We start from the raw sequence: 13,439 nt of genomic DNA on the forward strand, positions 1-13,439 counted from the left end.
ATCAAGTCCCATCCCCGTTTAAAAAAAAAAAAAAGCCTTGTTGAACTATAATTCAAGTATCATACAATTCATCCATTTAATCCAACAGCAGTCACTCCCTACTTTCCTCAAACCCTCTTGGCCCTAGGCAACCACTACTCTACTGCTGTCTCAGCAGATTTGCCTATTCTGGACATTTTATAAAAATGAAATCATATAATATGTGATCTTTTGTAATTGCCTTCTTTTACTTGGCATAATGTTTTCAAGGTTGATCAATGTTTTAGCATTTATCAGTACTACTTTGCTTCAAGCTTCTTAAGATAGCTGTCTTATAAGGTCTGGAATTTTTTTTTAAATATTCTAAGGGAAAAAATAAAGGGAATATATGATACGAGATTGGCAAAAATGTTGATAATCACTAAAGTGATGGGTATACAGTTTATTAAGCTATTCTATTTTTATGTATGTTTCCATAATAAAAAATATTTAAAGATAGCAGTCTTTCCATCTTTTGAGTTTCAGTTTAAAAAACATCTCTTCAGTGAAAACTATCCTATGTTAAAGGGAACTTTCCATTTTTCATTCCTACAACAAAAAAGTTGCCTACCACAACTTTTGAGTATAAAAATGTTTCATGCATTTATTGTTTCTCTCCTGCTAGAGTGAATACACAGTAGGGAGACAGAACACACGCAGAGCCTAGCACAGCATCTGACCTGGAGTAAGCACACAAACATTCAATGAATGAAATTAGGGTGAACCACCAAGAGCCTCTCCTTCATTATATCTTTAGGCGCCTCTCAGAAAATCTTCTTGCAAAGGTGCAAAACTAGTGATCTTATTCCCCATACTATGCCCTGTGCTCAGTAAAATTTTCCTATTACTATAAACAATAACATTTCAGAGATTATAATCATGAGCACTCAGAAATTCCTTCAGCTGCTCATGTTTTACTCTCGAACTATCCATTCCTTTAGACAAGAAAGTTCACATAACCAGGTCCGAATCAGCAGGATGGCATGGTTGCACCATGGTTTCACTGGCAGAGCTAATCTCTTCTCCCTTGGGCAGCCTTTGGCAGAAAGACCCAACTCCAACTTGGTATACAGGTTTGTTTTACTGAATTTTTAGAACCTTTGTTATCAACTAAGTCATACATTAATGTAAATAAATTTTTATGGATGAAATATACACAGAAGTACATTTCATAATAGTAATCCTAATATTAAAGTAACTCCAATCATTACTTGTATTTGCTCATTTATACTGTTTAAAAGGATCTTTTATATTTTCTTTGCTGCTCTTTAACTAAGAAATTCTGTTAAACATCAAGAGCACTGACACACAGCCAACCTGTCTAAATATGGACAAAAGTTTCCCAGAGTCCATAAAAATTCATGCACAATGAAAAAACACAACATATATTTTAATCAGGTGTGCTGCTAAATCAAGTAAGACAAAAATCTTGTATGATACTACCTGCTAGACTAGTTTCTAAGAGGGGCTGCAGTTGTATAGGAAACCACATATCAGAGCTTGTGGAAACCAGAATACTCCTGAAAGAAAATGCTACAGTTCTTTGGTGTCATTTTGATTCCACAAAGAAATCAACATTTGTCTACCAGGACACATCACTACAGTAAAAATGAGTATCAACAGGAAATATAATTGGATATTTAAATATTTTATATATAATCAATATTCATTTTCAAATCCTATTCTTTCACATCTAATTCTTCTTTCCTCCTACTACTGCTTCAACTATACCACCAGAAGCATTTGGTTTGCCAAAGAACCTACCCTCTGGTTACTTATTTCCCCATTTAAGTCTTCTTCTGATGCCCAAGTTCTCTCTGGTCTTCATTATTTGTGTCATGGAACCCTCTTTCTAAAGCCTGACATATGTGTGTCTAGGAGTCTTACTCTCTGTTTTAAAAACCATTCATAAGGGCAGCACAGACCATCTCATTGCCAACTTCTCCTCTCCAGCTGGCCACCACTGCATACACTTGGGAACATGTTCCAAGCATCTGGTCATGCCAATCTCACCTCAAAGCCTTCTTTTAAGCTGAATCACATACCTAGAGTGTCTTCCTTCCCCCTTCTCTTTCATTATACAAAGAGTTTCTGAAATTCTACCTGTTGTAGGAAGCTTTTCCAGGTTTAACAGGAGAAATGAAAGGTTCTACTGACCTAATTCTTGCTGATAGATCTCAAAACTGTCACAGATAATTCCCTTTGTTTTCTATCCCTAAAATATTTACCAACATATTCAGGGTGATAAAAAAGTAGGTTTACAGTTGTGAGTACATGAAACACAGAATTTATTCTTATATTATTTATTATTATATTATTTTCCATACAAACAACTTAAACCTACTTTTGCCCTACCCTGTATATGTAATGCACAGAATGAGTTATGGCAAATCTTAATCATAAGTATAATAAAATAACATACATCAACAAGCTTATTTTTTATGTTTTTGTGGGGAAGTCTAAATTTTGTTTGGTGGGAACAAACCAAGCATTAATATAATCCCTGGTCACACAAATAAATGAGCATGAAAAAATCTGTCAGTTCATCAAATTTATACTATGCCTCAGTGGCCCAGATGAGTAGTATATTTCAGACAATGAAAGTGGATATAAGGTACACCTGCCCCATTCCACATGGCTAGGTCACTGCATTTAAGGAAGATGATGTTTCTTCTTTTTCAGCTTTGGGAATAGAAGGCCAAATACAAGTACGGAACAAAAAATTTTCTGCCTATTCTTTTCCCATTACAAAAGCCAATATTCAGCCTTTTAGTCCTCTCTTTCTTGCCCCACCCCACACTCATTCATTTCCTCTCTCTCTCTGTTATTATCTTCTTCATCTACAGCTATCAAACTACAGACTTACAGAGAGCAGGGATCAAGTCATCTAGGCGGTGTTTAGCTTAGCATTTGATGCAAAGAGAATTAAGGCTTCTAAAAATGATTAAGTCAAAACTTACAAACTGATATGGGGAAGTAACATGGAAATTGGAAGAGTAATTTTTTCAGGAGTTTAGAAACTACAGGTGATCTTACATTCTTGTATTTAATGTACTATAATTTGTAAAAATTAAACAATTTTAAGAATATAATGCCAAACTCTGGTCTGCATAGATGCGGGGTGTTACTTTAAAACAATCCTCATCACTAAGTATTTGGCAAGTGCCAACTATAACTTATATGATTACAGTGTTAATTAGGCACAAGAGGCAGCTGTGCTCAAAGACCTTCTCTCCAGCTGAAGAGTCATGGCATACAGGAAAGGCAGGAAGAATGTAAGGCAGTAGAAGCAAAGGAAAACACTGGTGAAACAGGGAGAAGCCAGATGATACGGATTCTGAATGGGAAAGGAGGAAGATGTGGACAAAGTGGTGTTTCAGAAAGATGAAACAATACAATGGAAAGAAAGGGGCAAAACCTGAGAAACTAGTGGGAAAATATTAACAAGGTCTGGTGACTGATCACCGTGTAAGAAGAGAGGCTAGTCCCTGCCATCTACTCTCCAGATGGTATTTATTTCCCATGTAAAATGGTCCATTCCCCATGCCTTCTGGAGAGTGATTGTTTTACCAACAATTGAAAAAAAATATGGTACAAAATTATTTATAGTAATATTACTTTCTATACTTTAAATTTAAAAATAATTTAGGTGAAAAATATAAATGGTATTTATTTCCATGGTTAAAAAATAATTAACAAATGTTTTTCTTCACCATGAGGTAAAAACAAAAATGACTGTATGATTCCATCATGAAAGATGATCTCAATGGTAACTTAAATATATATTATATTCATCCATTCAACAAATATTTACTATAAAATAAATTATAAAATACTATGAATTTAATGTTATTGTCCCTTCAGGACTCAAATACAGAGTCAGAGACAGCTGATGAATGGTAAACATCACTCGACAAACAGCCAAAAGACAAAGGTTCCAGATTTGGCTCTGACCTTAACTTGAGATCACACAGTAAGAGTAAATTACTTCATCTCTCCCAGCTTCTACAAATGAGTACCAAAGCAACTTCTATTTCTGGAATGCTTTTAGTTTATACTATTTCCTTTCCAATTTTTTGTACTATAACTTTGCTAATACTCCTGAAGTTGGACAAGACTGGTTTAATTACCTTATAATGTACAGATGAGGATACTAGATTTAAGTGATAAAGCAATGATTACAGCTTAGGTCTTTGACCTTAAATCTCATACTCTTTCAACTACATTAAGCTTACCTACTTCCTAAGATTACTTAAACAAATTACAATTGTGGAAATTAAAACTTTAGAAAGGTTAAAGCATTATACAAATGAAAGCAATGTTATTTTGTTTGGGTTTAACCAGGAGGGAATGCACGTTGTATGGGGCCTAGCACCTATACATATTGAGGATCCCTCTTTAACAAAACAACACAACAATAAAGATCTTGGAGGGGGCTCATGAAAGTAACTGAAACTTCATTTAGCTTCAAGATAAATCTGCCTCTGGAGGTAACACACATTAAAAATCACCAGTTGACCAACCGTACTAAGTTTGAGAATTGCCTTCTAAAAACTAACTTCTGCTTCTAAGTGGTAGGAAAAGAACACAGTGGATACAGGACAATAAATAAATAAATAAATAAATTTTTATATATTTATATATATGTAATTGTATTCCCTCAAGATCATTCATGATAAACCATATAACAAAAACTTCCCGGTAGAAATAGTCTTTGCTATGTTTTTATTAAGATTAAAGAACAAATTACCAACTAACCACAAAAAAATATAATGAAAGTATAAAATTATTTCACTAAAATAATTAGGGTAGGACATCATATCATACATTAACTGTTTTACACACACACAGACATAAACACACACACACACTCATATTTACTCACAATTTGGCAAGCAAAAGATCTCATTAAAAATTTTTTACCTCGTCTCCGCCCATAGCTCCTGGCTGCATGTAAACACAGAAGAAAACCATGGGTATTTGTATCAAAATGATGAATTTAGAAATAAAAAATATATTCACATGAACCTTTTCTAAGTATTCTCAGAATCAATCTGAAGATACTGTTCAACTTGACTGCAAACATGTTATATTTTAAAAACCTTTATGAAGCACAAGTTAAATCACAATATTAAAGAGAAATTCAACTGGATGTAGCAGCCACTTGAAAAGACAGAATAGGTGGTTAAGTTTCACACATCTTATGAAGATTTATATTGTGGCCCAGTATCTATATCAGATATAGATAGTGTCCTTTTAAAATTTTTTCTAATTTATAAATCTTCATTTGTACTATATACTATTTACCATCAGACATCACCTAAAAAATTCATTCATTCTAAATAACTAAAAACTGTAGCATGTGGTCATTCTGAATTTCTACAGACACACACACACACACACCCTTTATAGAGTCCCCTGAAAACAGTACAGAAATTTTACACAAAATTAACTCTTGCTTTATAGAACGTATAAAATTTTCAGTGAAGTTTCTCTTACTCTTCCCATTTATTGAGTTGGCCATAAAGTTCATTTTGTTTTTTCCTTAAGATGGCTCTAGTAGCACTTAGTTGTCTTTAACTTCATCCGAAACAGTTTTGTTAGACTGTATTGTGACAGCTGTCATAGCATGCATTGAAAAAAAAATCTTATCAAAATTGGTGAATTTTTGTGTAGTCATTTTAATATTGAAGATGGAAGAAAATACGTAACATTTTCAGTATATTATGCTTTTTATTTCAAGAAAGGTAAAAACACAACAGAAACATAAAAAAGAGATTTGTGCAGTGTACAGAGAAGGTGCTGTGACTGATTGAACATGTCAAGAGTGTTTTGCAAAGTTTCATGCTGGAGATTTCTCGCTGGACAATGCTCCAGGGCAGGGTAGACAGGTTGAAGTTGATAGTGATCAAATCAAGACATTAATTGAGAACAATCAATATTATGCCACGCAGAAAATAGCCAACAAGCTCAAAATATCCCAATCAATAAAGTTATTGGTGAAAATGAAACATGTATCTTTTATTTTACAGAAAAATACTAAGTGGAGTTTTTGGCCAACCCAATACTTCAGATAAGGGAAAAACTATCTATTTTTCATATAGAAAGTGAACTGGACAAGTAGAAAGGGACTGAGGTTCTGGGTATAGCCCAGGTCATGCTGAGAATAGAGTACTTTGAAGATTATCTTCCTTTTCAAAACTCAAGGCCTACAGAATGCACTGTTACAATGTTTGATAGAGCTAAAATGTAGTATCATAAATTGCTAGGAGATCCTGTCATCTAAAATAATTTTCCAAGTGGAAAGTTTCTCAAACTGGAAACCTCTGGTTCTGTTAAAATAAGTGAAAACTCTATTTAATCAAATTTTAAAGCATGAAATGTCATAATAGCTTAAAACCAAAGAACAAGGACAGTTTGGGGTTGCATCTGCAGTATAAGGTTAAGAGTATAGAAAACTATTTCTCTCCTAGGAAAAGAATTCAGACTTTTCAGCTAGAAAGTTGAAGTACCAGTCAGCCCATCTCATCTTCGGTCAGTTTCCACTTTTCTTCAGATATCATACTCACACTTGCCTACACATCTTTGGCTTCTTCTCTTTCCCATCACACAAATATTAAAAAGGATTATTTGGTTCAAGGTCTACTTTCTCCCTAACTCCTATCACTATAATATCCAATGAAAAAAAAATCTCTCCTGAGATTTTTACACAGCAATTATTGTTTATATCACTTACCAAGGAAATGCATTCTAAAAAAAATTGTTTTTAAACTTTTACACTTTTCATTATTTGGAAGCTGGAATTCCTCTTTCCAGAGGAAATAATAAATGGTAGCTAGTTTCCTAACCTGACCTCCCCAAAAGCCTACTTTGTTTATAATAATGAGTAAACTGACAGTAACAGATAGCATTCAAAAAGAGATTAAATAGATTTTGACATCCTACCACTTATTTGTCTCTTCCTCCATCCCCAATATGTCATGCTGCCCAACACCCCAAATGCAAAACCTCTATTTAGAGAAAAAAAAACATTCTGTATTTCAGAATTACTCATTTCTCTCCCAAATAACAAATTCCCATTCTTTCATTCTGTCTGATTTCTGGCTAAATACTCAAAAAAAAAAAAAAAAAAAAGAAGAAGAAGAAGAAGAATCTGATTACAATACTAAGGTACAAATGACTCATCAGACCTTAACACCCCTAAAGGATAAATGAGAGTGCTGTTCACTCAAGTCTTTATCTGCTAAATATTCAGTAATAGGAAATACGAAGTGAATAGATCCAGACAGCTTGGGGGTGGGGATGAGTTGGGAAAGACATACTGGGGAGTTTTAATCAAAGCTTCCTTCATGATTTTTATAGATTCTTCTCTTTTTCCATTCTAATCAAGGACAATAAATTGGTTCATGTCAGCCTGGGGACTGATGTCACTGAGGCAAGATGGCATATGGAACAGGCAGCCAGCAGCTCAGTAATCTCAGATGCTTCAATTTGCTTTCTTCATTTATTGTGGAATTTAATTATGTGCTACCTTGGTTCTAATTTCAGTGTTTTATGTATGCTCTCTATGGTGATCACTATTACAGCAGCTAAAACTTAATGAGGTACTTATTATGTGCCATGAACTGTTCAAAATGCTTGACATGTATTAATATCATGAATATACCCCACAACTTTACGACATAAGTATTCTTAGACTCTTCTCAAATGAGCAAAATGGGACACAGAATTAAGTATCTCACCTAAAATCACACAGGTAGGAAGTGGTGACGTTGGAATATAAACCTAAGCAGTCTGGCTTCAGATTCCACACTTTTAACCACCTCACTGTACTGTTAAGTTCCTAGAGAGCAAGGTCGGTATCTTCTATTCCTTTTAATGTCATCTAATGAACCAGGCAGAATGCTCTACACTAAGCTGGTATTCAACAAACACAGCTTGCTAGCTGAGTATGCAATCAAGGGAGGAAGGAATATATGCCTCGATGGCCTTTAGAATGTAGGTCAACTCTGTTGGTGATTAAAAATTTGCTCATATGAGGGCCATTTGCAAATAGACTAATTAGAGTCCAACTCTTCCCTAAGGCAGAAGTAACAAAATGAACACTAAGGAGAGAAATTTGGGAGCACAAAGGTAGTGGTAGTGCTTTCCCCTGGGAACAAATAAGAATTTTAAACAAGAAAGAATATTGACTACATAAACTTAAATGAGCCAGCACAAAACAATCCCACATAGGAAAAAAAGGGACTAATTCTACTATATAATATATTCTATGCTAGTACAGATTTATATCAGATATAATAAGATTATACTTCCTTGAAGACCTTTAATTCCTGATTGTTATCACTATCATTACAGATAAACTTCTCTTACTATTTCAGGTTAAATAATTTCAGACCTCATAAAATTACATTTAAATTTTAGAAATCAAGGTAGTGGTTACCCTTGGCTAGGGGTATTAATTGGAAGGGAGCCTAGGGGGGTTCTGGGAAATTTTAATGTTTTGGTGTGATCTAACTACTGGTTACCAGTATAGGACTGTGTTCAATTTGTGATAATACATCAAGCTACATATTTAGGACCTGTGCATTGCTTGCATATATATTATACTTCAATAAGAACAAAAACATTACAAATATTTTAGAATGGTTCACTGAAATAAAAGGTTATAACATTAATATAGAAAATCCAAAATGTTATCATTTCTGTTGTCTTTAAATCATAAACTTGAATAATTTAAAACTGAAAAAAATTAAAGATATTTTCAATCCATCAAAATAAATATAAAAAGTCAGGTGGAGACATCTTTGCTGAGGGTCATACGGAGCTGTGAGTTGCTTTAGGGGTGTCTTTAGGAGTCAGCAATATGGTAGAAGACATCAAGGCCAAAGGCAAGAACTCCCAGACTGCCCCACTGACAGCCACTTTCCCAACCAGAACCAGACCAGGAACTGCTGCCAGAACCACCTGGACTTCCACCATGTTGAGAAGGCAATGCCTGCTAGAGGGGGCGATGTCTCCATGTGATAATGGTATGTGTATAAGCCCTTCTGCGTCATACCCTGGGTGTTGGCTTCAGACAACCACCAGGCAGAAGGCACGTTTCCTGGGAAGATCTGAACTGGCTGCCTCCCACCTGCCCTCTGTCCTCCATCCTCATCCTCCTCCCAGAGTGGTGAAGGGGAACCTGGGTACATCTCACTCTGGGATCCTGAATCATGGCTTAACTATTAATAAATACATGTTGTAAAAATGTAAAAATATAATATACCAGATATATAATGAGTAGGGCAAAAGCAGGTTTACTGTTGTATGTGAAACACAGTATACTCTATTACAGTTGTCTCAATTTTTTCCCCTTTGTCCCCTGCCACCCAGCACCTCCCACTCCCTCAGACAGTTCCCCTCACCATTGTTCATGTCCATGGGCCATGTGTAAAAGTTCTTTGGCTACTCCATTACTTATACTATACTTTACATCTCCATGGCTATTCTGTAACTACCAATTTGTACTTCTTAATCCCACCTCTTCACCCATTGCCCTAAACCCCCCTCCCTCCTGGCAACCATCAAAACACTCTCGTATCCATGATTCTGTCTGTGTTCTTCTTGTTTTAGTTTTTTTTTTACATTCAGTTTTTGATATATGTATTTTTGCCATTTTATTGTTCATAGTTTTTACCTTCTTTTTCTTAAATAAGTCCCTTTACATTTCATTTAATAATAGTTTAGAGATGATGAACTCCTTTAGTTTTCTCTTGTCTGGAAAGCTCTCTATCTGCCCTTCAATTCTAAATGGTATCTTTGCTGGGTAGAGCAATCTTGGCTGTAGGTCCCTGCTTTTCATGACTTTGAATATTTGCCAATCACTTGTATCCTGCAAAGTTTCTTTTGACAAATCAGCTGACAGTCTTAGGAGAACTCCCCTGCAGGTAACTGACTGCTTTTTCTCTAGCTGTTTTTAAGATTCTCTCTTTATCTTTAACCTTTGGCATTTTCATTATGATGTTTTTGGAGTGGGACTCTGCATCCACCTTGTTTGGTACCCTCCATGCTTCCTGAACTTGCATGTCTATTTCCTTCATCAAATTAGGGAAGTTTTCTTTTATTTTTTATTATTTTTTCAAATAGATGTCCAGTTCATTGTTCTTTCTCTTCTCCTTCTGGCACCTCCATGATGTGAATGTCGGATCGCTTGAAGTTGTCCCAGAGGCTGCTTACACTATCCTTTTTGGATTCTTTTTTCTTAGTATTGTTCTGATTAGTTGTTTTTTGCTTCCTTATGTCCCAAATCATTTGATTTGATTCTTGGCTTTATCCACTCTACCATTGTTTCCCTGTAAATTGTTCTTTATTTCAATTAGTGTATCCTTCATTTCTGACTGGATCTTTTTAATGCTGTTGAGGTCCTAGCTAAGTTCCTTGAGTATCCTTATAACTAGTGTTTTGAACTCTGCATCTGAGAGATTGTTTATTTCCATCTTGTTTAGTTCTTTTTTCTGGATTTTTGATCTGTTCTTTCATTTGGGCCAAGTTTCCTTGCCTCCTCATTTTGACATTCTCCCTGTGTTTGTTTCTATATATTAGAGCTGCTGCGATTCCTTCTCTTGGTAGTGTGGCTTTATATAGTAAGTGTCCTTTAGGGTCCAGTGGCACAGCCTCCCCTATCACCCAAGCTGGGGACTCAAGGTGCGCCCTCCATGTGGGCTGAGTACATCTTCCCTTTGTAATTGAGCCAAGACTGATTTTGGCAGGTCAATGGGAGGGATTAACACAGGCAAGTCATTTGCAAGGACTGGCTATGACCACTGACCACCAACCTCCACCCTCCGTGATGAATCAGCTGTGCAGGGGCAGGGTGGTAGTGCCTTTACATGGTCTGTAGCTGTCCACTGGGTGCACAGGCCCTGGGGTTTCGTGGGTGGGGCAGGCCAACATCAGCCCCCACCTGCATTCTGCCTGGAGTCATCCAGCATGAGCTATAAAGCAATCTGAGATGGCTGCTACTTGTGCTGGGCTTGGAGATTCCCAGGTATGAATGAATCCCTGGGGCCACCTAGCAAGAGGTATGGGGCTGGGGCTTACCAGGTCCCACTGTTGCTTATTTGATAGGATTTAGGAAGTTGTGAAGCATGAGTCAAGACAAGTTACTCAAGTAAAGGTTAACAGTTTGGGTAGGCCTGTAACTGGGTGGGACAGAGTCTCAGAAAACAGGGCAAACAGTGTTAGCCAGGTTGATGGAGTCTCAGATATGGCACCAGCCTGCTGGCTCTGTGGTTCTGTGGGGGGACAGCTCAGAAAAAGGATAATGGCCTCTGCCCACCTTCCTGTCTGAGAGAAAGCTGTCCCCCAGCTCTCACCTTGATTCCAGACACTTCAGTTCCTCCCCATATGACACTGGTGCCTTTCATGCTGCTACTCTGGTGCTAGACATCAGAGGGAGTGTGTCTGAGTAAGTCCAGGTGTGCGTTCTTTAAGGGGGACTGCTTGGGACTCTTCAAGTTTCTTCTACTGACTCAGTCCCTGCTGGTTTTTGCAGCCAGAAGTTATGGGGACTTACATTCCTGTCAATGGAACCCTGAGCTGGGAGGTCTGGTGCCAGACTGGGACTCCTCACTCCCGAGATATCCCTCCCAAATTTTTATCCACCACATGTGGGTATGGGATCAGCCCATTCCATATCTATACCCATCCTACCAGTCTGGATGGATGTGGTTTCTTTAATTCCTTAGTTGTCAAATTTCCACTCAACTTGATTTCTGATAGTTCTGAGTGATCGTTGTTCTATAGTTTAGTTTTAATTTTGATGTGTTTGGGTGAGGATGTGAGCCATGTTTACCTATATCTCCATCTTGACTGGAAGTCTCAGTTTATTCTTGAATTATTATTTTACATACAAACAATTGTAGACCTATTTTTGCCCCACTCTGTACACATGTATATACCGTACTTTTCAGACTATAAGATGCACCCCCCCAAGATTTGGGAGGAATAATGGTTGTTAACGCTGCTGTTGAGTTCTGTTTACATCTAAATATTAGTCATGCAAAAAATTCCACCATTGGTGAAATGTTATTTATGTTATTAAATATTTTACATTTTTTGCTTCAAAGATTTTTTTCCTATTTTCCTTCTCTAAAACCTAGGTGCATCTTATGGTCCAAAAATGTGGTATATACACATATACACAGAGAATACACATAGTTGGCAGTCAGATATACTAGTTATTCTAAAAATGTTTACATGATCAATGATTATTACATTGTGAATGTCCCTCTCATGTTGATTTAAGAGTGCTTTGTTAGCCGTATGAGGCAACGCTGTAAAAGTCTCATCTGTTATTCCTTATGGCTTGGCCTACACTTGGTTTAAAATGGCTGTACTCATACAAGATTCCCCAGGGGCATGTTATGATCTGATTTAAAAATCTAGAGTAATTCTTCAACTATAGGAATTCATCCAAATTTGCTGAAGTTTCTCTAAGCAAAGTAACATTTTATACAGGTTTCACTCCAGAGACTCAAAGACAAGGGATAGGTGGGAGGGGCACAGACAGATACCGCCACCCTACTACGGATAAGGAGAGGATGCACTATTTCCAGGAACTTAAGAAGAGACCCTGGGATGCTGTATTGATGAAAAACAGATGAACAAAATACAAAGAACTTAGTACAACATTTTATTATCTGACTTGGAAATATCTGTCACAACTAGTAAAAGTCAACTGTAGAAACCAACTGTTAATTTCTTTCCTTGCAGTAAAATCAGTTTCTTATAAACACCTTGCAAACTTTTTTTTGGAATACCATTGCAGTATGCAAAATTAAATCCTATTTAAACATTGAATGGTCCCTTTTCAGCTTCCATCTAAGTATTAGTCATGCAAAAAAATTCCACCAAAGATGAGTTATGATCTTAAAGTTAGTAAAAGAATGTCCCCTTTTCCCTAATTAGATTGTAAATTCCCAAGAGCCAGAGTGATAGAGTTTATCTCAGAAATGTTCCTCTTCTTTGTCTTTATAATGGTAGGTAACATGGTTTTAGGCCAGTGATTCCCAAATCTGACAAATTATAATTTTAAAGATCAATTTCTCTATAAACAACATAAAATTAGCAAGTAAAAATGATGCTCGAAAGGATGGGATACATTTTCATCTGCTACATTCACATAAAGTATTTGGATGGTTTAAAATCCTTTCTTCCTACCCTCTCTCCTTGACTCATACACATTTTTCTCAGAAAAATCTTCCCATTCCATTTGCAAGCCTAGGAAGTAACACAAATAACTGACAAGCATAAATAATAGTAGTGTTACTGAACACACTTTATAAAAGAGAACAAATACCATGAAGTAAAATATAGTAACCTACTGATGATTCATCATGTTCCAGCCACTATATGCTAAATGCTTAACATGTCTA

General features: G+C 36.2%; 1 protein-coding gene and 1 pseudogene across 9 annotated transcripts in view; one reads left to right on the forward strand and one right to left on the reverse strand.

The window, feature by feature from the left end:
* Positions 1-13,439, reverse strand: part of CPEB3 (cytoplasmic polyadenylation element binding protein 3) — a 180,634-nt gene that overhangs the window by 81,057 nt on the left and 86,138 nt on the right. For 7 of the 9 annotated variants that reach the window (XM_028512299.2, XM_036026996.1, XM_036026994.1 and 4 more), the window contains one exon: positions 4,942-4,965. The exons of the other annotated variants lie outside the window; for them this stretch is intronic. In XM_028512299.2, the coding sequence (XP_028368100.1) occupies positions 4,942-4,965 (24 nt within the window). The remainder of the gene's footprint in view (positions 1-4,941; positions 4,966-13,439) is intronic. 9 annotated transcript variants of the gene reach the window in all.
* Positions 7,852-9,138, forward strand: LOC114496667 (annotated as a pseudogene).

This window comes from Phyllostomus discolor, chromosome 5 (assembly GCF_004126475.2).
Source record: "Phyllostomus discolor isolate MPI-MPIP mPhyDis1 chromosome 5, mPhyDis1.pri.v3, whole genome shotgun sequence".
Classification (NCBI taxonomy): domain Eukaryota; kingdom Metazoa; phylum Chordata; class Mammalia; order Chiroptera; family Phyllostomidae; genus Phyllostomus; species Phyllostomus discolor.